The 22,713-nt window shown below is 47.7% G+C and overlaps 1 protein-coding gene across 5 annotated transcripts in view; it reads right to left on the bottom strand.

The window, feature by feature from the left end:
• Window positions 1-22,713, bottom strand: part of AKAP11 (A-kinase anchoring protein 11) — a 246,602-nt gene that overhangs the window by 154,523 nt on the left and 69,366 nt on the right. For all 5 annotated transcript variants that reach the window (XR_010214542.1, XR_010214538.1, XM_063952864.1 and 2 more), the window contains exon 3: window positions 899-1,009. Coding sequence is in view for 3 of the 5 variants with exons in the window: in XM_063952864.1 (XP_063808934.1) it covers window positions 899-1,009 (111 nt within the window). In the remaining 2 variants the exon portion in view is untranslated. The remainder of the gene's footprint in view (window positions 1-898; window positions 1,010-22,713) is intronic.

Raw genomic sequence — 22,713 nt, forward strand, 5'->3', positions numbered from 1 at the left:
TAATGTGATACAGTGTTTCAATAATATATATATACACGGATCCCCGTATTTTCACCCTACCCCTACTCCAGGCCCTAGTGGTATATCAGAAACCCTTCACATTCAGGGTATAACAGAATAGCACAAGTAGCTTTTAGATCTAATGAATTCCAACCAATGATGTCAGTCAGATAATTTGGTGATGGGAACTGCACAGCAGAGGATGGCATTAGCCAGCCCCTGACGAGTCAGCTTAATAAGTTACTAGCTAAATACACAGATTGCCTGTATCTAAACAATAGTTTGGTATAAGGCAGACATTACATTCGTACAGCAGACCGTTTGGATCTATTTAAAACCCCATTGTTTTTCTAAGTTTGGGCTGATAAGGAAAAGATCTAATGATATATGGCCGCTGGGCTGTTTTAATACATACTGTTGCCAAAGGAAGGTACAGAACAACCAGAGCATCAAAACTTTTTGTTATTATTTAAAGTTTCTGCTTCATCTTTGACATCTACAAGGTGAACCCTTATTTAAAATCTGTGACAGAGCAGCATAAGTTTGGTGCTGATACTTACTAACATAGGGCATATTCATCTCAGATGGTCTACAAGTGGACTCCATACTAGTGCCTCACCAAGTTCACATATCTTACATGGCATGGACAAGACAAGTTCATGGTTTACATCCAAGGAGGACACCTCTATACACAACCTGCTGTCATTTTCAATGCAGAAGATGGATGTGCGAAACTGACAGTTACAGTATAAGCAATACACAGTTGCATTATATAAAACTGAAACCAAAGGCAGCAAAGCAATTCTTCTTTCATTTCTACATGTGTTCTACTTATTTGGAGCAGTGCACTAAAACGATGACAAACAGTGGTATAGAGCGTACTGAGGAAAATACTGACCTCAATAAAATCCCCTTTCTTGCTGGTCTTTGGACTGTCTGCGATAGTGCACAGCTCCTTCCTGCTTTGTAGCAATGACTTCACTGCGCTCAGCAGCCCTTCACTGATATTCTGTAGACAAAAAGCTGAAGTGAAAGGAGCTGCAGCACATCTGGCTAGTAATACAATACATGTATGCTAACAATTGAAGAACCTATGGGTAGTAAGATACCACATATATAGACACGTGGGTGTGTGTGTGTGTGTGTGTGGGGGGGGGGGGGTTGTATTTGCTCTCACCTTTACTCTTATACATGTTCCTTTACTTATACGGAATAGTAAAACATTTCTTTTGCGGATTATTGTGTAAATATTGCAATAAAATGGAATACTGGAAAGGAGAAAGAATAACGGAAGGACAGTAGGAAGCATAATGGCAACATGCCTTTGTATAATTGTGTGACACTATAATCCCACTTATTAGACCTGAGAATAGAGCCTACCCTGCCGCTCACCTGGGCATGCTTACACTCTGTCTTCTGGCAGACGTCTGATGTATGGGGGAAGGTCGGTGATCACCACTAAGCATGCGCTGTCACACACACACACACACACTTACCAATCTGTTTCAGTCATTTGCCTTTAATCTATCTACTAGTTAAAAGCCTGTCCAAATGGCGGACACCAGGGCCGGATTATAGGGGAGCAGTTGCTACTCACACAGGACCTGCCAGGTTTCTGGAAGTCCTGCTGCTGGAAGCTAGGGCTTTGTCAGGCTGAGGGTGTAGAATTAGCATTTTACATACTGTATATATTGATGCGGTTTATCTGTAATGGGCAGGCTATAATGATGTTGCACTATATACACCCATACTGTCACATGGAAGCTCAACAGCCCCCATACAGCTCTTGCCCAGTCTGGGGGTAGCGGATACCAGTAGCCACCAGCAACTGGCTGGAGGGGTCTGAGCATGGCCTGTGCGGGGTGTGGGAGGGGCAAGCACAGGACCCCACCGCACCCCTTCACAGTATATATTAGGCAGCTGAGCCGATCATCTGCCTCCTCACCCACATCATCTGCAGCCCCAGCGTCGACTCCTCCTCCTACCGGTCACTACACTGCTCACCCCACACAGGGTCTCACACCTTCCTGTAGGACTGATTCCTCTTCTCCCCCCGCAGTAAGTGGCCACATGTGTCCCTGGTGCCTTCACTCTGAGTACTGCAGGACCGTTTTGTGGTTCCTACATCCATTTCATGGTTACTGCTGCTACTTGTTGCAGTGCCCCAGAATGGCAAGTAACCTGGGGTTGCAGCATAGTATATGGAGGAGGGGGTGAAGAGTATGCAGTATATAGTGGAAGCAGTATATGGAGGAGGGATGTGCCCTGCATATAGGGGGCACTATATGAAGGAGGGATATGCCATGTATATAGGGGGCACTATATAGGAGGGGTGTGAGGGTGCAGTGTGTGTATATAGGGGCAGCATATGGTGGGGAGTGCAGTGTACGTAGGGTGTGTGTGTGTGTGTGTGTGTGTGTGTGTGTGTGTGTGTGTGTGTGTGTGTGTGTGTGTGTGTGTGTGTGTGTGTGTGTGTATCCTTGTCCCTCCAGTAGCGGCCAGCGGCACTACAGAGGTGAGGAGCAGAGTTAGAGTAATGTAACCGTAAGTGGAAATCAAACAAAAGAATAGAAAATCCAGTAAATTTTGAATATAAAACGTTGTTATAAATGGCAACTGCCACACCAAAAACCTTCCCCTACCCACACTCACTCTCTCTCCATATTCAGCTAGTGTGAAACAAACAGTCAGATCAGTGTTTTTACATAATAAGCAGCAGGCTGTAACATCTCCCAGCATGATCACTTTCATTTCGTTTGGTCTGTGTGGCGGCCTCAAGTGGCCACCGGTGCACATAACAGAGGTGAGAAGCAGTTATCCTTTTATTATATACGAGTTAGCTAGAATGGTAGCTACAGATTAGTAATTTGCTCCGTATTAACATTTACATACGCTCAGTTTTTATTTAACATGTTAAAATTATTCATTTATGACTTCTTTAACAATTCAGATGACTGCTTGGCAAGCTACCAAAGATCTGCAAAAGACCACTGCCATTTGGCATTCAGTGGGCACAATAGTGCACCTCCTGAGAAGAGATGTACTATGACAAGCCTAAACAGTGATCAGCATGGACTTGAAACAATGTATTTTGCAGAACGGTGCAATAATGTCTCCTCCACCAGTAGGCAACATGTGGCATATTATGTCATCTGAATATGATTCTGGGTATTAAGAAGCCCACATTACAATTTAAAGAGGTCTTTCACTTTCACATGGACTTATTTTTTGTGCTGTACAGAACCTGCCTCTACCGTTATCTTTCTGTCTTGCTTCTTTGTGTTTCAGTCATGTATTTACAGTGCATCCAGAAAGTATTCACAGTGCTTCACTTTTTCCACATTTTGTTACATTACAGCCTTATTCCAAAATGGAATAAATTCATTTTTTCCCCTCAAAATTCTACACACAATACCCCATAATGACAGAGTGAAAAGTTTTTCTGAGATTTTTGCTAATTAAAAAAAAAAAATCACATGTACACAGCCTTTGCTCAATACTTTGTTGATGCAGCTTTGGCAGCAATTACAGCCTCAAGTCTTTCTGAATATGATGCCACAAGCTTGTCATGCCTATCGTTGGGCAGTATCGCCTATTCCTCTTTGCAGCACCTCTCAAGCTCCATCAGGTTGGATGGGAAGCACTGGTGCACAGCCATTTTCAAATCTCTCCAGAGATGTTCAATCAGATTAAAGTCTATGCTCTGGCTGGGCCACTCAAAGGCATTCAGAGAGTTGTCCTGAAGCCACTCCTTTGATATCTTGGCTGTGTGCTTAGGGTCGTTGTCCTGTTGAAAGATGAACCGTCGCCCCAGTGTGAGGTCAAGAGCGCCCTGGAGCAGGTTTTCATTCAGGATGTCTCCATATATTGCTGCAATCATCTTTCCCTCTATCCTGACTAGTCTCCAAGTTCCTCCCGCTGAAAAACATCCCAACAGCATGATGATGCCACCACCATGCTTCACTGTAGTGATGGTATTGGCCTGGTGATGAGTAGTGCCTGGTTTCCTCCAAACATGACGCCTGGCATTCACGCCAAAGAGATCAATCTTTGTCTCATCAGACCAGAGAATTTTGTTTTTCATGGTCTAAGAGTTCTTCAGGTGCATTTTGGCAAACTCCGGGCGGGCTGCCATGTGCTTTTTACTAAGGAGTGGCTTCCGTGTGGCCACTCTACCATACAGGCCTGATTGGTGGATTGCTGCAGAGATGGTTGTCCTTCTCGAAGGTTCTCCACTCTCCGCAGAGGAATGCTGTAGCTCTGACAGAGTAACCATCAGATTCTTGGTCACCTCCCTAACCAGGGCCCTTCTCCCCCAATCGCTCAGTTTAGATGGCCGGCCAGCTGAAGGAAGAGTCCTGATGGTTCCGAACTTCTTCCATTTACAGATGATAGAGGCCACTGTGCTCATTGGGACCTTCAAAATAGCAGATTTTTTTTCATACCCATCCCCAGATTTGTGCCTCGAGACAATCCTGTCTCGGAGGTCTACAGACAATTGCTTTGACTTTATCCTTGGTTTGTACTTAGACATGCACTGTCAAGTGTGGGACCTTATATAGACAGGTGTGTGCCTTTCCAAATCATGTCCAATCAACTGAATTTACCACAGGTGGACTCCAATTAAGCTGTAGGAACATCTCAAGGATGATCAGTTGAAACAGGATGCACCTGAGCTCAATTTTGAGCTTCATGGCTAAGGCTGGGAATACTTATGCACATGTGATCTCTTCGTTTTTTATTTTTAATAAATGTACAAAAATCTCAAAAAAACGTTTTCATGTTATCATTATGGGGTATTGTGTGTAGAATTTTGAGGGGGAAAAAAATAGGATTTTAATACCTACCGGTAAATCCTTTTCTCTTAGTCCATAGAGGATGCTGGGGACTCCAAAAGGACCATGGGGTATAGACAGGATCCGCAGGAGACATGGGCACTTTAAGACTTTAAATGGGTGTGAACTGGCTCCTCCCTCTATGCCCCTCCTCCAGACCTCAGTTATAGGAACTGTGCGCAGGGAGACTGACATTTCGAGGAAAAGGAGTTTTGTTAACCAAGGGTGAGACACATACCAGCCCACACCACAACACACCGTACAGCATGGCATTTAACTAAACCAGTTAACAGCATGTACCAAAAAATCAGCAACAGGCTGATTGGAACAAAAACACTACCTTTGTGTAACAAAAGCAATAACCATGAACAAGTACTGCAAATAGAGTCCACACTGGGACGGGCGCCCAGCATCCTCTACAAACTAAGAGAAAAGGATTTACCGGTAGGTATTAAAATCCTAATTTTCTCCTTCGTCCTAGAGGATGCTGGGGACTCTAAAAGGACCATGGGGTCTATACCAAAGCTCGAAAACGGGTGGGAGAGTGTGGATGACTCTGCAGCACCGATTGAGCAAACATGAGGTCCTCATCAGCCAGGGTATCAAACTTGTAGAATTTTGCAAAAAAGTGTTTGAACCCGACCAAGTAGCCGCTCGGCAAAGTTGCTGCACCGAGACTCCCCGGGCAGCCGCCCAAGATGAGCCCACCTACCTGGTAGAATGGGCCTTCACCGAGTTCGGTAACGGCAATCCAGCCGTAGAATGAGCACGCCGAATCACACTACAGATCCAGCGTGCAATAGTCTGCTTAGAAGCAGGAGCCCCAATCTTGTTGGAAGCGTACAGGACAAACAGAGCCTCCGTTTTCCTAATACGAGCCGTTCCGGCAACATACATTTTCAAAGCTCTGACTACATCGAGAAACTTTGAATCAGCCAAGGCTTCAGTAGCCACCGGTACCACAATAGGTTGGTTCATGTGAAACGAAGAAATCACCTTTAGTAAAAATTGTTGACGAGTTCTCAACCCCGCTCTATCCTCGTGGAAAATCAAATAGGGGCTTTTGTGAGACAAAGCCGCCAATTCCGACACCCGCCTTGCGGACGCCAAGGCCAATAGCATGACCACTTTCCAAGTGAGAAATTTCAACTCAACCGTTTGTAAAGGTTCAAACCAATGTGACATAAGGAACTGTAACACCACGTTAAGGTCCCATGGTGCCACTGGGGCACAAATGGGAGGTTGGATGTGCAGCACGCCTTTTACAAAAGTCTGTACCTCCGGAAGCGAGGCCAATTCCCTTTGAAAGAAAATTGATAAGGCCGAAATCTGCACTTTAATGGAGCCTAACTTCAGGCCCGCATCCACACCTGCTTGTAAAAAATGGAGAAATCTACCCAGCTGAAACTCTTCCGTTGGAGCTTTCGTGGATTCACACCAAGACACATTTTCTCCAAATACGGTGTCACAACTGAGGGCCTGAGCTGACGGGAGGCAGCCTCAGTTGTAGGGGCTGAGATGTACCGGAACCTGGGAGGTTGTATCAGACCCCTGGACATGTAAGTAACATGAATAATAACTGCCCGAAGGCGTGACCACGACAACTTGGATAAAAGTCAATGATGTTTATTATGACAACTCCGCAACACAGCAGCAGTAAAAGAAAACGTAAAAGTCAGCAAATAATAAATACAGTTCCTGGGTACTACAGGATGGCAGGAGCCACAGGGCACTGGTAGTGTGAGATAGTTCTTATGATCTTCTAGATGGAAAGTCCTTACCAGGCCCGACTGTAGCAATGGAGATAACCCAGGATTGTGCCAGCTGGTGTTCCAGGAAAAGCTGGGTTGCTGAAGGTAAAACAGCTGCTGTGGATACTGGCTGGAACCAGACTGTTGTTAGCACGGAGTGGATACTGGCTGGAACCAGTTAAATAATAGATGAACTTGGGAGCGATGAAATATGAACTGAAATGTAGAACTTGAGAGCGGAGAAATAATAATACCGGTGGAGAGTGGTAAAGTGTAGAAAGGACACCGGCCCTTTAAGGGAAGCTGTACTCTGCTGGAAGCTGAGCTGGAAGCAGGTAAAGTTGTAGCTGGAAACAGATGAATCCACAATGGATTGGAGAGTCAGGCTACACCGCAGGTGGAATGCTGGTGCGGGTCTCTATGGTGGAAGTCTTGAGACAGGAGCTGGAACCTGGAAGACAATCACAGGAGAGAGACAAACAGGAACTAGGTTTGACAACCAAAGCACTGACGCCTTCCTTGCTCAGGCACAGTGTATTTATACCTGCAGCAAGGAAGGGATTGGCTTGGCAATTATGCAGATTAAAAATACTGACAACAGATTGGAGGAAATGATCAGCTGACAGAATCCAAGATGGCTGCGCCCATGCAGACACTTGGAGGGAAGTTTGGTTTGTAATCCATGTGGTAATGAAAACAGTAATGGCGGCGCCGGCCACTGGAGACAGGAGACGCCAGGCTGACAAGTGCACATCCAACCACGCGGACACAGCGGAGGCCGCGGCTGACGTAATCGCCACTCTGAGAACCCTGCATGCAGAAGCTCAGGGACGGCGGCGGAGGCCGCGGGAGACGCCATGCCAGATGTAATAAGGCGTTACTGTGACAGCGTCTCAGAGAGACAGGAGAGGATGCAGGAATGTGAACATTAGGATAACAGATGGGATCCGGTCCTGGAGCGCTGAGCCAGCCTTAGGAGGCATCTGATGGGTAAGAAATGGCGTCCAGATACCCGGATCGTGACATACGGTGGTAATGCTTCGCCGTTACCTCCTTCCTAGCTTTCAGTAGAGTGGGGATGACCTAACTGGGAATACCCTTACGCGCTAGGATTTTGCGTTCAACCGCCATGTCGTCAAACGCAACCGCGGTAAGTCTTGGAACACGCACGGCCCCTGCTATACCAGATCCTCTCTTAGAGGCAGAGGCCAGGGATATTCTATAAGCAATTCCTGAAGATCCGGATACCAGGCCCTCCGTGGCCAATCTGGAACAACCAGTATTACCTGAACCCTTGTTCTTCTTATGATCCGCATCACCTTTGGGATGAGTGGAAGTGGAGGGAACACATAGACCGACTGATACACCCACGGTGTCACCAGGGAGTCTACTGCTACTGCTTGAGGGTCCCTCGACCTGGAACAGTATGTCTGAAGTTTCTTGTTGAGGCGAGACGCCATCATGTCTATTTGAGGAATTCCCCAACGACTTGTCACTTCTGCAAAGACCTTTTGATGAAGACCCCAGAAGACCCCACTCTCCTGGATGGAGATCGTGTCTGCTGAGGAAGTCTGCTTCCCAGTTGTCCACGCCTGGAATGAAGACCGCTGACAGAGCGCTTGTCTGTTTTTCTGCCCAGCGAAGTACTCTTGTGGCCTCCGCTATCGCCGCTCTGCTCCTTGTTCTGCCTTGGCGGTTTATGTGCGCCACCGCTGTTATGTTGTCCGTTTGAATCAGGACAGGCAGGCCGTGAAGAAGATGTTCTGCTTGGAGAAGGCTGTTGTAGATGGCCCTTAATTCCAGAATGTTTATGTGCAGACAAGCCTCCTGGCTTGACCATTTTCCCTGGAAATTTTGTCCCTGTGTGACTGCTCCCCACCCTCGGAGACTTGCATCCGTGGTCACCAGGATCCAATCCTGGATCCCGAACCTGCGTCCCTCCAGAAGGTGAGAACTTTGGAGCCACCACAGTAGAGAAATCCTGGCCCTGGGAGACAGGCTTATCTTCCGGTGCATGTGTAGGTGAGACCCGGACCACTTGTCCAACAGGTCCCACTGAAAAACCCTGGCATGGAACCTGCCAAACGTATAGGCCGCCACCATCTTCCCCAGCACCCGAGTGCATTGATGAATCGACACTCTTTCCGGTTTCAGAATCCCCTTGACCATGTTCTGTATTTCCAGAGCTTTTTCCATCGGGAGAAAAATTCTCTGCTGTTCCGTGTCCAGAACCATGCCCAAGAACAACAGCCGTGTTGTCGGAATCAACTGTGACTTTGGCAAATTTAGGAGCCAACCATGTTGCTGCAGAACTGTCAGGGAGAGCGCAACGTTTTCAATAACTGCTCCTTTGATCTCGCCTTTATCAGGAGATCGTCCAAGTACGGGATAATTGTGACATCCTGCTTGCGCAGGAGCACCATCATTTCCGCCATTACCTTGGTGAAAATCCTCGAGCCGTGGAAAGACCATACGGCAACGTCTGAAATTGGTAAGGACAATCCTGCACCACAAACCTCAGGTAAGCCTGATGTGGAGGATATATGGGGACATGTAGGTAAGCATCCTTTATGTCGACTGACACCATAAAATCCCCCCCTTCCAGACTGGAAATCCCTGCTCGGAGAGATTCCATCTTGAATTTGAATCTTTTCAAATATAGATTGAGGGATTTTAAATTCAGAATCGGTCTGACCGAGCCATCTGGCTTTGGGACCACGAATAGGCTTTAATAAAACCCCTCTCCCCGATGTGACGGGGGTACCGCGACAATGACTTGTTGTTGACACAGCTTTTTTTGTATTGCGGTGCACACCACTTCCCTTTCCGGAAGAGAAGCTGGCAAGGCCGATTTGAAAAAACGGTGGGTGGGGCACGTCTTGAAACTCTAGTTTGTATCCTTGGGCCACAATTTCCAGCACCCAAGGATCCAGGCCTGAGTGAGCCCAGACCCGACTGAGTTGAAGACGCGCCCCAACCGGTGCGGACTCCCGCAGCGGAACCCCAGCGTCATGCGGTGGATTTGGCCTAAGCCGGGGAGGACTTCTGCTCCTGGGAGCTTGCCACAGCCGGTGATCTTTTTCCTCTTCCCTTACCTCTAGCCGCAAGGAAGGAGGACCCTCGTCCTTTTTTTAATTTACTAGACCGAAAGGACTGTATCTGATACTGAAGCGTTTTCTTTTGCTGTGGAGGGACAAAAGGTAGAAAAGACGACTACAGCGGTAGCTGTAGATATCAGGTCCGCGAGGCCCTCACCAAACAAAACACCACCCTTATACGGCAGCGCCTCCATAGCCCTCTTAGAGTCAGCATCCCCATTCCATTGATGAGTCCATAATGCTCTCCTAGCCGAGATTGCCATGGCATTGGCCCTTGATCCCAAGAGGCCAATATCTCTCGCAGCCTACCTTAGATAGACTGCAGCGTCCCTGATATGACCCAGGGTCAAAAGAACGCCATCCCTATCCAGGGTGTCCAAGTCAGATGATAAGTTATCTGCCCACTTCTCAATTGCACTACTCACCCATGCTGATGCCACTGCAGGTCTGAGCAGTGTACCCGTAGTGACATAAATAGATTTCAAAGTAGTTTTCTGCTTACGATCCGCAGGATCTTTTAGGGCTGCCGTGTCAGGAGACGGAAGCGCCACCTTCTTGGACAGGTGTGCTAGAGCCTTGTCCACATTGGGGGTCGACTCCCACCTTTTCCTATCCTCAGAGGGAAATGGGTATGCCATAATAATTCTCTTGGGAATCAGCAACTTTTTGTCAGGAACTTCCCAAGCCTTTTCAAAAAGAGTGTTCAGTTCATGAGAGGGGGAAACGTTACCGGAGCTTTCTTTCCCTTAAACATACAGACCCTTGTCTCAGGAACAGCAGGGTCTTCCGAGATATGCAACACTTCTTTTATTGCCACAATCATGTACTGAATGCTCTTAGCCAGTTTAGGATTCAACCTGGCATCACCATAGTCGACACTGGAATCCGAATCCGTGTCGGTATCAGTGTCTGCTATTTGGGTAAACGGCTGTTTCTGTGACCCTGAGGGAGCCTGCGTTTGGGATAAACCATCTTACATGGATTGTCTCCATGTTTGGTTTTGAGCCTCAGATTTATCCAATCTCTTATTTAATGAAGCCACATTTGCATTCAAGGCACTCAACATATTCACCCAATCAGCAGTCGGCGGTGCCGACAGATTCACTCCCTCACACTGTTCTGTCTCTACTCCAGCCTCCTCCTGTGAAGAGCCTTCAGCCTCAGACATGTCGACACACTCGTACCAATACCACTATCACACTGGTCTATAGGGGACAGACCCACAATAAGGCCCATTAGAGAAACACAGAGGGAGTTTGCCAGCTCACACCCAGCGCCTATCCCAGTCTGAAAGCACATATTATAATATTTATATATTTATATATATATATATATATATATATATATATATATATATATATATATATATATATATATATATATACATATACATACATATATATATATATATATATATATACATACATACACACTGCTCAAAAAAATAAAGGGAACACTAAAATAACACATCCTAGATCTGAATGAATGAAATATTCTTATCAAATACTTTGTTCTTTACATAGTTGAATGTGCTGACAACAAAATCACACAAAAATTATCAATGGAAATCAAATTTGTTAACCCATGGAGGTCTGGATTTGGAGTCACACTCAAAATTAAAGTGGAAAAACACACTACAGGCTGATCCAACTTTGATGTAATGTCCTTAAAACCAGTCAAAATGAGGCTCAGTAGTGTGTGTGGCCTCCACGTGCCTGTATAACTTCCCTACAACCCACACAAGTGGCTCAGGTAGTGCAGCTCATCCAATATGGCACATCAATGCGAGCTGTGGCAAGAAGGTTTGCTGTGTCTGTCAGCGTAGTGTCCAGAGCATGGAGGCGCTACCAGGAGACAGGCCAGTACATCAGGAGACATGGAGGAGGCCGTAGGAGGGCAACAACCCAGCAGCAGGACCGCTACCTCTGCCTTTGTGCAAGGAGGAACAGGAGGAGCACTGCCAGAGCCCTGCAAAATGACCTCCAGCAAGCCACAAATGTGCATGTGTCTACTCAAACTATCATAAACAGACTCCATGAGGGTGGTATGAGGGCCCGACGTCCACAGGTGGGGGTTGTGCTTACAGCCCAACACCGTGCAGGACGTTTGGCAATTGCCAGAGAAGACCAAGATTGGCAAATTCGCCACTGGCACCCTGTGCTCTTCACAGATGAAAGCAGGTTCTCACTGAGCACATGTGACAGACGTGACAGAGTCTGGAGACGCCAAGGAGAACGTTCTGCTGCCTGCAACATCCTCCAGCATGACCGGTTTGGCAGTGGGTCAGTAATGGTGTGGGGTGGCATTTCTTAGGGAAGCCATACAGCCCTCCATGTGCTCGCCTGACTGCCATTAGGTACCGAGCAGAGATGCTCAGACCCCTTGTGAGACCATATGCTGGTGCGGTTGGCCCTGGGTTCCTCCTAATGCAAGACATTGCTAGACCTCATGTGGCTGCAGTGTATCAGCAGTTCCTGCAAGACGAAGGCATTGATGCTATGGACTGGCCCACCTGTTCCCCAGACCTGAATCCAATTGAGCACATCTGGGACATCATGTCTCGCTCCATCCACCAACGCTACGTTGCACCACAGACTGTCCAGGAGTGGGCGGATGCTTTAGTCCAGGTCTGGGAGAAGATCCCTCAGGAGACCATCCACCACCTCATCAGGAGCATGCCCAGGCATTGTAGGGAGGTCATTCAGGCACGTGGAGGCCACACACACTACTGAGCCTCATTTGGACTTGTTTTAAGGACATTACATCAAAGTTGGATCAGCCTGTAGTGTGTTTTTCCACTTTAATTTTAAGGGTGACTCCAAATCCAGACCTCCATGGGTTAATAAATTTGATTTCCATTGATAATTTTTGTGTGATTTTGTTGTCAGCACATTCAACTATGTAAAGAACAAAGTATTTAATAAGAATATTTCATTCATTCAGATCTAGGATGTGTTATTTTAGTGTTCCCTTTATTTTTTTGAGCAGTGTATATATATAATGCCCCCGACCTGACAGCACTTTTAATGATAATAATTAACACCAATTTTGCTGTGGCCCCCCCCCTATGTGTCCGATCCCCTATGTGTCCTTTCCATCAGATAGCTTAGCCACTGTTTCATGTTGCCAGTCTGTAATGGACCTTGAATCTGTGCCCGTGTACAAGATTAGGTGTTGCTCCTGCCGTAGGGCATAGCCGTGTGCATACACGCACTGCAAACAGTCCTCTCGCCGCACTGAGTCATTCGGGTGTTCCCACACAGGAGAGCCGCGGCCAGCGGCTTCCCGCTGACACGCGCAGCGTTACACAGCAGAATGCGGTGTTGTAATAGGGCTGCATTCTACAGTCACAAAACGTGGGGCCCTGATAACTGGGTACATCCCCATGTGACCGGAGAGACTAACCAGCCACACGTGTAATGGCAGCCGCGGCACTGAAGGGGTTAACCCCTAGTGCCCGGAGCCATTAGGAGGACACTGGGCTCTTGGTGCCACTTTTAAACTGTGCACTGGCGCTAGTTGCCATCTTTAAATGAAGTGTGGGTGCTAGGCACCGGGTATTTAAAAAATAAGAATTTACTTACCGATAATTCTATTTCTCATAGTCCGTAGTGGATGCTGGGGACTCCGTAAGGACCATGGGGAATAGCGGCTCCGCAGGAGACTGGGCACATCTAAAGAAAGCTTTAGGACTATCTGGTGTGCACTGGCTCCTCCCCCTATGACCCTCCTCCAAGCCTCAGTTAGGATACTGTGCCCGGACGAGCGTACACAATAAGGAAGGATTTTGAATCCCGGGTAAGACTCATACCAGCCACACCAATCACACCGTATAACCTGTGATCTGAACCCAGTTAACAGCATGATAACAGAGGAGCCTCTGAAAGATGGCTCACAACAATAATAACCCGATTTTTGTAACAATAACTATGTACAAGTATTGCAGACAATCCGCACTTGGGATGGGCGCCCAGCATCCACTACGGACTATGAGAAATAGAATTATCGGTAAGTAAATTCTTATTTTCTCTAACGTCCTAAGTGGATGCTGGGGACTCCGTAAGGACCATGGGGATTATATCAAAGCTCCCAAACGGGCGGGAGAGTGCGGATGACTCTGCAGCACCAAATGAGAGAACTCCAGGTCCTCCTCAGCCAGGATATCAATTTTGTAGAATTTTACAAACGTATTTGCTCCTGACCAAGTAGCTGCTCGGCAAAGTTGTAAAGCCGAGACCCCTCGGGCAGCCGCCCAAGATGAGCCCACCTTCCTTGTGGAGTGGGCATTTACAGATTTTTGGCTGTGGCAGGCCTGCCACAGAATGTGCAAGCTGAATTGTACTACAAATCCAACGAGCAATAGTCTGCTTAGAAGCAGGAGCACCCAGCTTGTTGGGTGCATACAGGATAAACAGCGAGTCAGATTTCCTGACTCCAGCCGTCCTGGAAACATAAATTTTCAGGGCCCTGACAACGTCTAGCAACTTGGAGGCCTCCAAGTCCCTAGTAGCCGCAGGCACCACAAATAGGTTGGTTCAGGTGAAACGCTGAAACCACCTTGGGGAGAAACTGAGGACGAGTCCTCAATTCCGCCCTGTCCGAATGGAAAATCAGATAAGGGCTTTTTCAGGATAAAGCCGCCAATTCTGACACGCGCCTGGCCCAGGCCAGGGCCAACAGCATGACCACTTTTCATGTGAGATATTTTAACTCCACAGATTTAAGTGGTTCAAACCAATGTGACTTTTGGAACCCAAAACTACATTGAGATCCCAAAGTGCCACTGGAGGCACAAAAGGAGGCTGTATATGCAGTACCCCTTTTACAAACGTCTGAACTTCAGGGACTGAAGCTAGTTCTTTTTGGAAGAAAATTGACAGGGCCGAAATTTGAACCTTAATGGACCCCAATTTCAGGCCCATAGACACTCCTGTTTGCAGGAAATGTAGGAATCGACCCAGTTGAATTTCCTCCGTCGGGCCTTACTGGCCTCGCACCACGCAACATATTTTCGCCAATTGCGGTGATAATGTTTTTGCGGTTACATCCTTCCTGGCTTTGATCAGGATAGGGATGACTTCATCCGGAATGCCTTTTTTCCTTCAGGATCCGGCGTTCATCCCTTCTTAGAGGTAGAGGCCACGGATCCTCCGTGAGCATCTCTTGAAGTTCCGGTTACCAAGTCCTTCTTGGCCAATCCGGAACCACGAATATAGTGCTTACTCCTCTCCATCTTATCAATCTCAGTACCTTGGGTATGAGAGGCAGAGGAGGGAACACATACCCTGACTGGTACACCCACGGTGTTACCAGAGCGTCTACAGCTTATTGCCTGAGGGTCCCTGGACCTGGCGCAATACCTGTCGAGTTTTTAATCATGTGGAAGACTTCTGGGTGAAGTCCCCACTCTCCCGGGTGGAGGTCGTGCTGAGGAAGTCTGCTTCCCAGTTGTCCACTCCCGGAATGAATACTGCTGACAGTGCTATCACATGATTTTCCGCCCAGCGAACAATCCTTGCAGCTTCTGCCATTGCCCTCCTGCTTCTTGTGCCACCCTGTCTGTTTACGTGGGTGACTGCCGTGATGTTGTCCGACTGGATCAACACCGGCTGACCTTGAAGCAGAGGTCTTGCTAAGCTTAGAGCATTGTAAATGTCCCTTAGCTTCAGGATATTTATGTGAAGTGATGTCTCCAGGCTTGACCATAAGCCCTGGATATTCCTTCCCTGTGTGACTGCTCCCCAGCCTCGCAGGCTGGCATCCGTGGTCACCAGGACCCAGTCCTGAATGCCTAATCTGTGGCCCTCTAGAAGATGAGCACTCTGCAACCACCACAGGAGGGACACCCTTGTCCTTTGTGACAGGGTTATCCGCTGATGCATCGGAAGATGCGACCCGGACCATTTGTCCAGCAGGTCCCACTGGAAAGTTCTTGCGTGGAATCTGCCGAATGGGATTGCTTCGTAGGAAGCCACCATTTTACCCAGAACCCTTGTGCATTGATGCACTGAGACTTGGCTCGGTTTTAGGAGGTTCCTGACTAGCTCGGATAACTCCCTGGCTTTCTCCTCCGGGAGAAACACCTTTTTCTGGACTGTGTCCAGGATCATCCCTAGGAACAGAAGACACGTCGTCGGAACCAGGTGCGATTTTGGAATATTGAGAATCCAATCGTGCTGCCGCAACACTACCTGAGATAGTGCTACACCGACCTCCAACTGTTCCCTGGATCTTACCCTTATCAGGGAATTGTCCAAGTAAGGGATAACTAAAATTCCCTTCCTTCGAAGGAATATCATCATTTTGGCCATTACCTTGGTAAAGACCCGGGGTGCCGTGGACCATCCATACGGCAGCGTCTGAACTGATAGTGACCGTTCTGTACCATAAACCTGAGGTACCCTTGGTGAGAAGGGTAAATTTTGACATGAAGGTAAGCATCCTTGATGTCCCGAGACATCATGTAGTCCCCTTCTTCCAGATTCGCAATCACTGCTCCGAGTGACTCAATCTTGAATTTGAACCTCTGTATGTAAGTGTTCAAAGATTTTAGATTTAGAATCGGTCTCACCGAGCCGTCCGGCTTCGGTACCACAACAGTGTGGAATAATACCCCGTTCCCTGTTGCAGGAGGGGTATCTTGATTATCACCTGCTGGGAATACAGCTTGTGAATGGCTTCCAAAACTGTCTCCCTGTCAGAAGGAGACAACGGTAAAGCCGACTTTAGGAAACGGCGAGGGGGAGACGTCTCGAATTCTAATTTGTACCCCTGAGATATCACCTGAAGGATCCAGGGGTCTACTTGCGAGTGAGCCCACTGCGCGCTGAAATTCATTGAGACGGGCCCCCCACCGTGCCTGATTCTGCTTGTAAAGCCCCAGCGTATACTGAGGGCTTGGCAGAGGCGGGAGAGGGTTTCTGTTCTTGGGAACTGGCTGATTTCTGCAGCCTTTTTCCTCTCCCTCTGTCACGGGGCAGAAATGAGGAACCTTTTGCCCGCTTGTCCACGAAAAGACTGCGCCTGATAATACGGCGTCTTCTCATGTTGAGAGGCGACCTGGGGTACAAACGTGGAATTCCCAGCTGTTGCCGTGGCCACCAGGTCTGAAAGACCGACCCCACATAACTCCTCCCCTTAATAAAGCAATACTTCCAAATGCCGTTTGGAATACGCATCACCTGACCACTGACGTGTCCATAACCCTCTACTGGTAGAAATGGACAACGCACTTAGACTTGATGCCAGTCGGCAAATATTCCGCTGTGCATCACGCATATATAGAAATGCATCTTTTAAATGCTCTATAGGCAAAAATATACTGTCCCTATCTAGGGTATCAATATTTTCAGTCAGGGAATCCGACCACGCCAACCCAGCACTGCACATCCAGGCTGAGGCGATTGCTGGTCGCAGTATAACACCAGTATGTGTGTAAATACCTTTTAGGATACCCTCCTGCTTTCTATCAGCAGGATCCTTAAGGGCGGCCATCTCAGGCGAAGGTAGAGCCCTTACAAGCGTGTGAGCGCTTTATCTACCCTAGGGGGTGTTTCCCAACGCACCCTAAGCTCTGGCGGGAAAGGATATAATGCCAATAACATTTTAGAAATTATCAGTTGTTATCGGGGGAAACCCACGCATCATCACACACCTCATTTAATTTCTCAGATTCAGGAAAACTACAGGTAGTTTTTCCTCACCGAACATAATACCCCTTTTTGGTGGTACTCGTATTATCAGAAATGTGTAAAACATTTTTCATTGCCTCAATCATGTAACGTGTGGCCCTACTGGAAGTCACATTTGTCTCTTCACCGTCGACACTGGAGTCAGTATCCGTGTCGGCGTCTATATCTGCCATCTGAGGTAACGGGCGCTTTAGAGCCCCTGACGGCCTATGAGACGTCTGGACAGGCACAAGCTGAGTAGCCGGCTGTCTCATGTCAACCACTGTCTTTTATACAGAGCGGACACTGTCACGTAATTCCTTCCAACAGTTCATCCACTCAGGTGTCGACCCCCTAGGGGGTGACATCACTATTACAGGCAATCTGCTCCGTCTCCACATCATTTTTCTCCTCATACATGTCGACACAAAAGTACAGACATACAGCACACACACAGGGAATGCTCTGATAGAGGACAGGACCCCACTAGCCCTTTGGGGAGACAGAGGGAGAGTTTGCCAGCACACACCAGAGCGCTATATATATATATATATATATATATATATATATATATACACAGGGATAACCTTATACAAGTGTTTTTCCCCTTATAGCTGCTGTATAGTTAATACTGCGCCTAATTAGTGCCCCCCTCTCTTTTTTAACCCTTTCTGTAGTGTAGTGACTGCAGGGGAGAGCCAGGGAGCTTCCCTCCAACGGAGCTGTGAGGGAAAATGGCGCCAGTGTGCTGAGGAGATAAGGCCGCCGATGAGGGGGTGGAGCCTATCTCCCGTTTTTCTATGTATTCTGGCAGGGGTTAAATGCATCCATATAGCCCAGGAGCTATATGTGATGCATTTTTTTTTTGCCATCCAAGGTGTTTTTATTGCGTCTCAGGGCGCCCCCCCCCCCAGCGCCCTGCACCCTCAGTGACCGAAGTGTGAAGTGTGCTGAGAGCAATGGCGCACAGCTGCAGTGCTGTGCGCTACCTTGATGAAGACAGGACGTCTTCTGCCGCCGATTTTCCGGACCTCTTCTGCCTTCTGGCTCTGTAAGGGGGCCGGCGGCGCGGCTCTGGGACCCATCCAAGCTGGGCCTGTGATCGTCCCTCTGGAGCTAATGTCCAGTAGCCTAAGAAGCCCAATCCACTCTGCACGCAGGCGAGTTCGCTTCTTCTCCCCTTAGTCCCTCGATGCAGTGAGCCTGTTGCCAGCAGGTCTCACTGAAAATAAAAAACCTAAACTAAAACTTTCACTAAGAAGCTCAGGAGAGCCCCTAGTGTGCACCCTTCTCGTTCGGGCACAGAGATCTAACTGAGGCTTGGAGGAGGGTCATAGGGGGAGGAGCCAGTGCACACCAGATAGTCCTAAAGCTTTCTTTAGATGTGCCCAGTCTCCTGCGGAGCCACTATTCCCCATGGTCCTTACGGAGTCCCCAGCATCCACTTAGGACGTTAGACAAATATATTTAATACTGTGTTTTCACCAATGTTATATTTAAGGCAATAGGCACAGTTGTAAGATTGCACATTTACATTGCATGCAAATGCCAGCACTTAGAAGGAATGTGTAAGCTGTGTTGGTTTTAAAATGCATTTACGTTTGTGGACAAATGGCTTGGAAGCTTCTCACCTAGGAAGTGGCATGCTAATGGGCCTGTCCTATCAGAGAGGTGTGAAGGACAATACCTTTTGATGTGTAAGTTCCTTAGAGAGAGATGCTAATCACTGGGTCTATGGGCTTGGAACTTGTTTCATGTAGGCGATTTGATATACGATCCCTGAATGGCAGATACAGGAAGGAAGACTGTTTGTTTGTATTGTAGCCATTCCTGTTGTAATCTCAAAGACTGGGATTGCCTGGAGATGTGAATGACCAGAAACATCTGTATTTTGAAGATGTGATAAATTTATCAATAGTGAATGCTAATCTGATACCAAACGTTGTCTGGGTGACAGGAAGGAGGATATTGTTTTATTGCACTTACCTCCTTTTGAAATGTAATTTATTTATTGGTATTTTGTAAAATAACCTGATTGGTTGGAGAAGACAGGGAGGGCTTACCCCCCTGTGGTACTATGTGGAAAACGGACATAAAAAGGAGACCTGCGTGCCTCCAGAGTTGTAGTAGTACCATCTTATTCTGCTGGAACATCTTGCTGTATGCTGTTGCCCCTAGCAATAGGGAAGAGTTCTCTTTAGAACTATTGAGCCAATAAAACATCATTGCCTCAAGAAGATTGCTTCATCTTGTGACCTACAGGGTTAGGCCAAACCTAGCCCCGTCCTCCGGCTGTCCAGGGAAGCACCTAACGTCTCCAAGTTCCGCCTTCCGCCAGCTACCGGTAGAGGCCTAGCAAGTGGCTAGTGGGGATTCGTCAACACCACACAGGTGTGGTAAGGCAGTGCGTCGGCACATACAGAGCAGAACCGTGGTTCCAAACGCCACGGCAGGTTAGGAGTTTGGTGGTGGCAGCAAAAACCCGCCCACAACGCAGTGGGTGAAGTCAGTAACAGGCGGTTACTGACGGTAAGCGGGAATCCCCTATGTGGTCAGGCCTCGTGTGACTTGACCTTCCAGTCTGTGCGCAGTCAACGGGACGCGAAAGCGGCAAGTGCTTTTGTACGGTACCGTCCTGTCACAACCCATATACAGTATACATTTAAAGTGTGTGAATAGTGATCAGTACGATATTGAGGGGATATACCACAAATTGAATGGGAAAGAGGTTACACTATTAAATGAGCATGAATATAGGATGCCACACTATATGTAAGAAAAAGGACAATATATATAGTGTTTATGAACGAATATCCCACTGCTTGCAGTAAATGAAAGCTGTATGGGATACATAAATGAATGTGCCATAAAAATAAGATTTTACTTACCGATAAATCTATTTCTCGGAGTCCGTAGTGGATGCTGGGGTTCCTGAAAGGACCATGGGGAATAGCGGCTCCGCAGGAGACAGGGCACAAAAAGTAAAGCTTTTTCAGATCAGGTGGTGTGCACTGGCTCCTCCCCCTATGACCCTCCTCCAGACTCCAGTTAGGTACTGTGCCCGGACGAGCATACACAATAAGGAAGGATTTATGAATCCCGGGTAAGACTCATACCAGCCACACCAATCACACCGTACAACCTGTGATCTAAACCCAGTTAACAGTATGATAACAGCGGAGCCTCTGAAAGATGGCTTCCTTCAACAATAACCCGAATTAGTTAACAATAACTATGTACAATTTATGCAGATAATCCGCACTTGGGATGGGCGCCCAGCATCCACTACGGACTCCGAGAAATAGATTTATCGGTAAGTAAAATCTTATTTTCTCTATCGTCCTAGTGGATGCTGGGGTTCCTGAAAGGACCATGGGGATTATACCAAAGCTCCCAAACGGGCGGGAGAGTGCGGATGACTCTGCAGCACCGAATGAGAGAACTCCAGGTCCTCCTTAGCCAGAGTATCAAATTTGTAAAATTTTACAAACGTGTTCTCCCCTGACCACGTAGCTGCTCGGCAAAGTTGTAATGCCGAGACCCCTCGGGCAGCCGCCCAAGATGAGCCCACCTTCCTTGTGGAGTGGGCCTTTACAGATTTAGGCTGTGGCAGGCCTGCCACAGAATGTGCAAGTTGGATTGTGCTACAGATCCAACGAGCAATCGTCTGCTTAGACGCAGGAGCACCCATCTTGTTGGGTGCATACAATATAAACAACGAGTCAGATTTTCTGACTCCAGCTGTCCTTGCAATATATATTTTTAATGCTCTGACAACGTCCAGTAACTTGGAGTCCTCCAAGTCACTTGTAGCCGCAGGCACTACAATAGGCTGGTTCAGATGAAATGCTGACACCACCTTAGGGAGAAAATGCGGACGAGTCCGCAGTTCTGCCCTGTCCGAATGGAAAATCAGATATGGGCTTTTGTAAGATAAAGCTGCCAATTCTGATACTCTCCTGGCAGAAGCCAGGGCTAGAAGCATGGTCACTTTCCAAGTGAGATATTTCAAATCCACTTTATTTAGTGGTTCAAACCAATGAGATTTTAGAAAGTCCAAAACCACATTGAGATCCCACGGTGCCACTGGAGGCACCACAGGAGGCTGTATATGCAGCACTCCCTTAACAAAGGTCTGGACTTCAGGGACTGAAGCCAATTCTTTTTGAAAGAAAATCGACAGGGCCGAAATTTGAACCTTAATAGATCCCAATTTGAGACCCATAGACAATCCTGATTGCAGGAAATGTAGGAATCGACCCAGTTGAAATTCCTCCGTCGGAGCACTCCGATCTTCGCACCACGCAACATATTTTCGCCAAATTCGGTGATAATGTTGCACGGTTACTTCCTTCCTTGCTTTAATCAAAGTAGGAATGACTTCTTCCGGCATGCCTTTTTCCTTTAGGATCCGGCGTTCAACCGCCATGCCGTCAAACGCAGCCGCGGTAAGTCTTGAAACAGACAGGGACCCTGCTGAAGCAAGTCACTCCTTAGAGGTAGAGGCCACGGATCTTCCGTGATCATCTCTTGAAGTTCCGGGTACCAAGTCCTTCTTGGCCAATCCGGAACCACTAGTATCGTTCTTACGCCTCTTTGCCGTATAATTCTCAATACTTTTGGTATGAGAGGCAGAGGAGGAAACACATACACCGACTGGTACACCCAAGGCGTTACCAGCGCGTCCACAGCTATTGCCTGCGGATCTCTTGACCTGACGCAATACCTGTCCAGTTTTTTGTTGAGGCGAGACGCCATCATGTCCACCATTGGTCTTTCCCAACTGGTTACCAGCATGTGGAAGACTTCTGGATGAAGTCCCCACTCTCCCGGGTGAAGATCGTGTCTGCTGAGGAAGTCTGCTTCCCAGTTGTCCACTCCCGGGATGAACACTGCTGACAGTGCTATCACATGATTCTCTGCCCAGCGAAGAATCCTTGCAGCTTCTGCCATTGCACTCCTGCTTCTTGTGCCGCCCTGTCTGTTCACATGGGCGACTGCCGTGATGTTGTCCGACTGGATCAACACCGGTTTTCCCTGAAGCAGAGGTTCTGCCTGGCTTAGAGCATTGTATATTGCTCTTAGTTCCAGAATGTTTATGTGAAGAGACGTTTCCAGGCTCGTCCATACTCCCTGGAAGTTTCTTCCTTGTGTGACTGCTCCCCAGCCTCTCAGGCTGGCGTCCGTGGTCACCAGGATCCAATCCTGTATGCCGAATCTGCGGCCCTCCAATAGATGAGGACTCTGCAACCACCACAGAAGAGACACCCTTGTCCTTGGAGACAGGGTTATCCGTAGGTGCATCTGAAGATGCGACCCTGACCATTTGTCCAACAGATCCCTTTGGAAAATTCTTGCG

This window comes from Pseudophryne corroboree, chromosome 2 (genome assembly GCF_028390025.1).
Source record: "Pseudophryne corroboree isolate aPseCor3 chromosome 2, aPseCor3.hap2, whole genome shotgun sequence".
NCBI lineage: Eukaryota > Metazoa > Chordata > Amphibia > Anura > Myobatrachidae > Pseudophryne > Pseudophryne corroboree.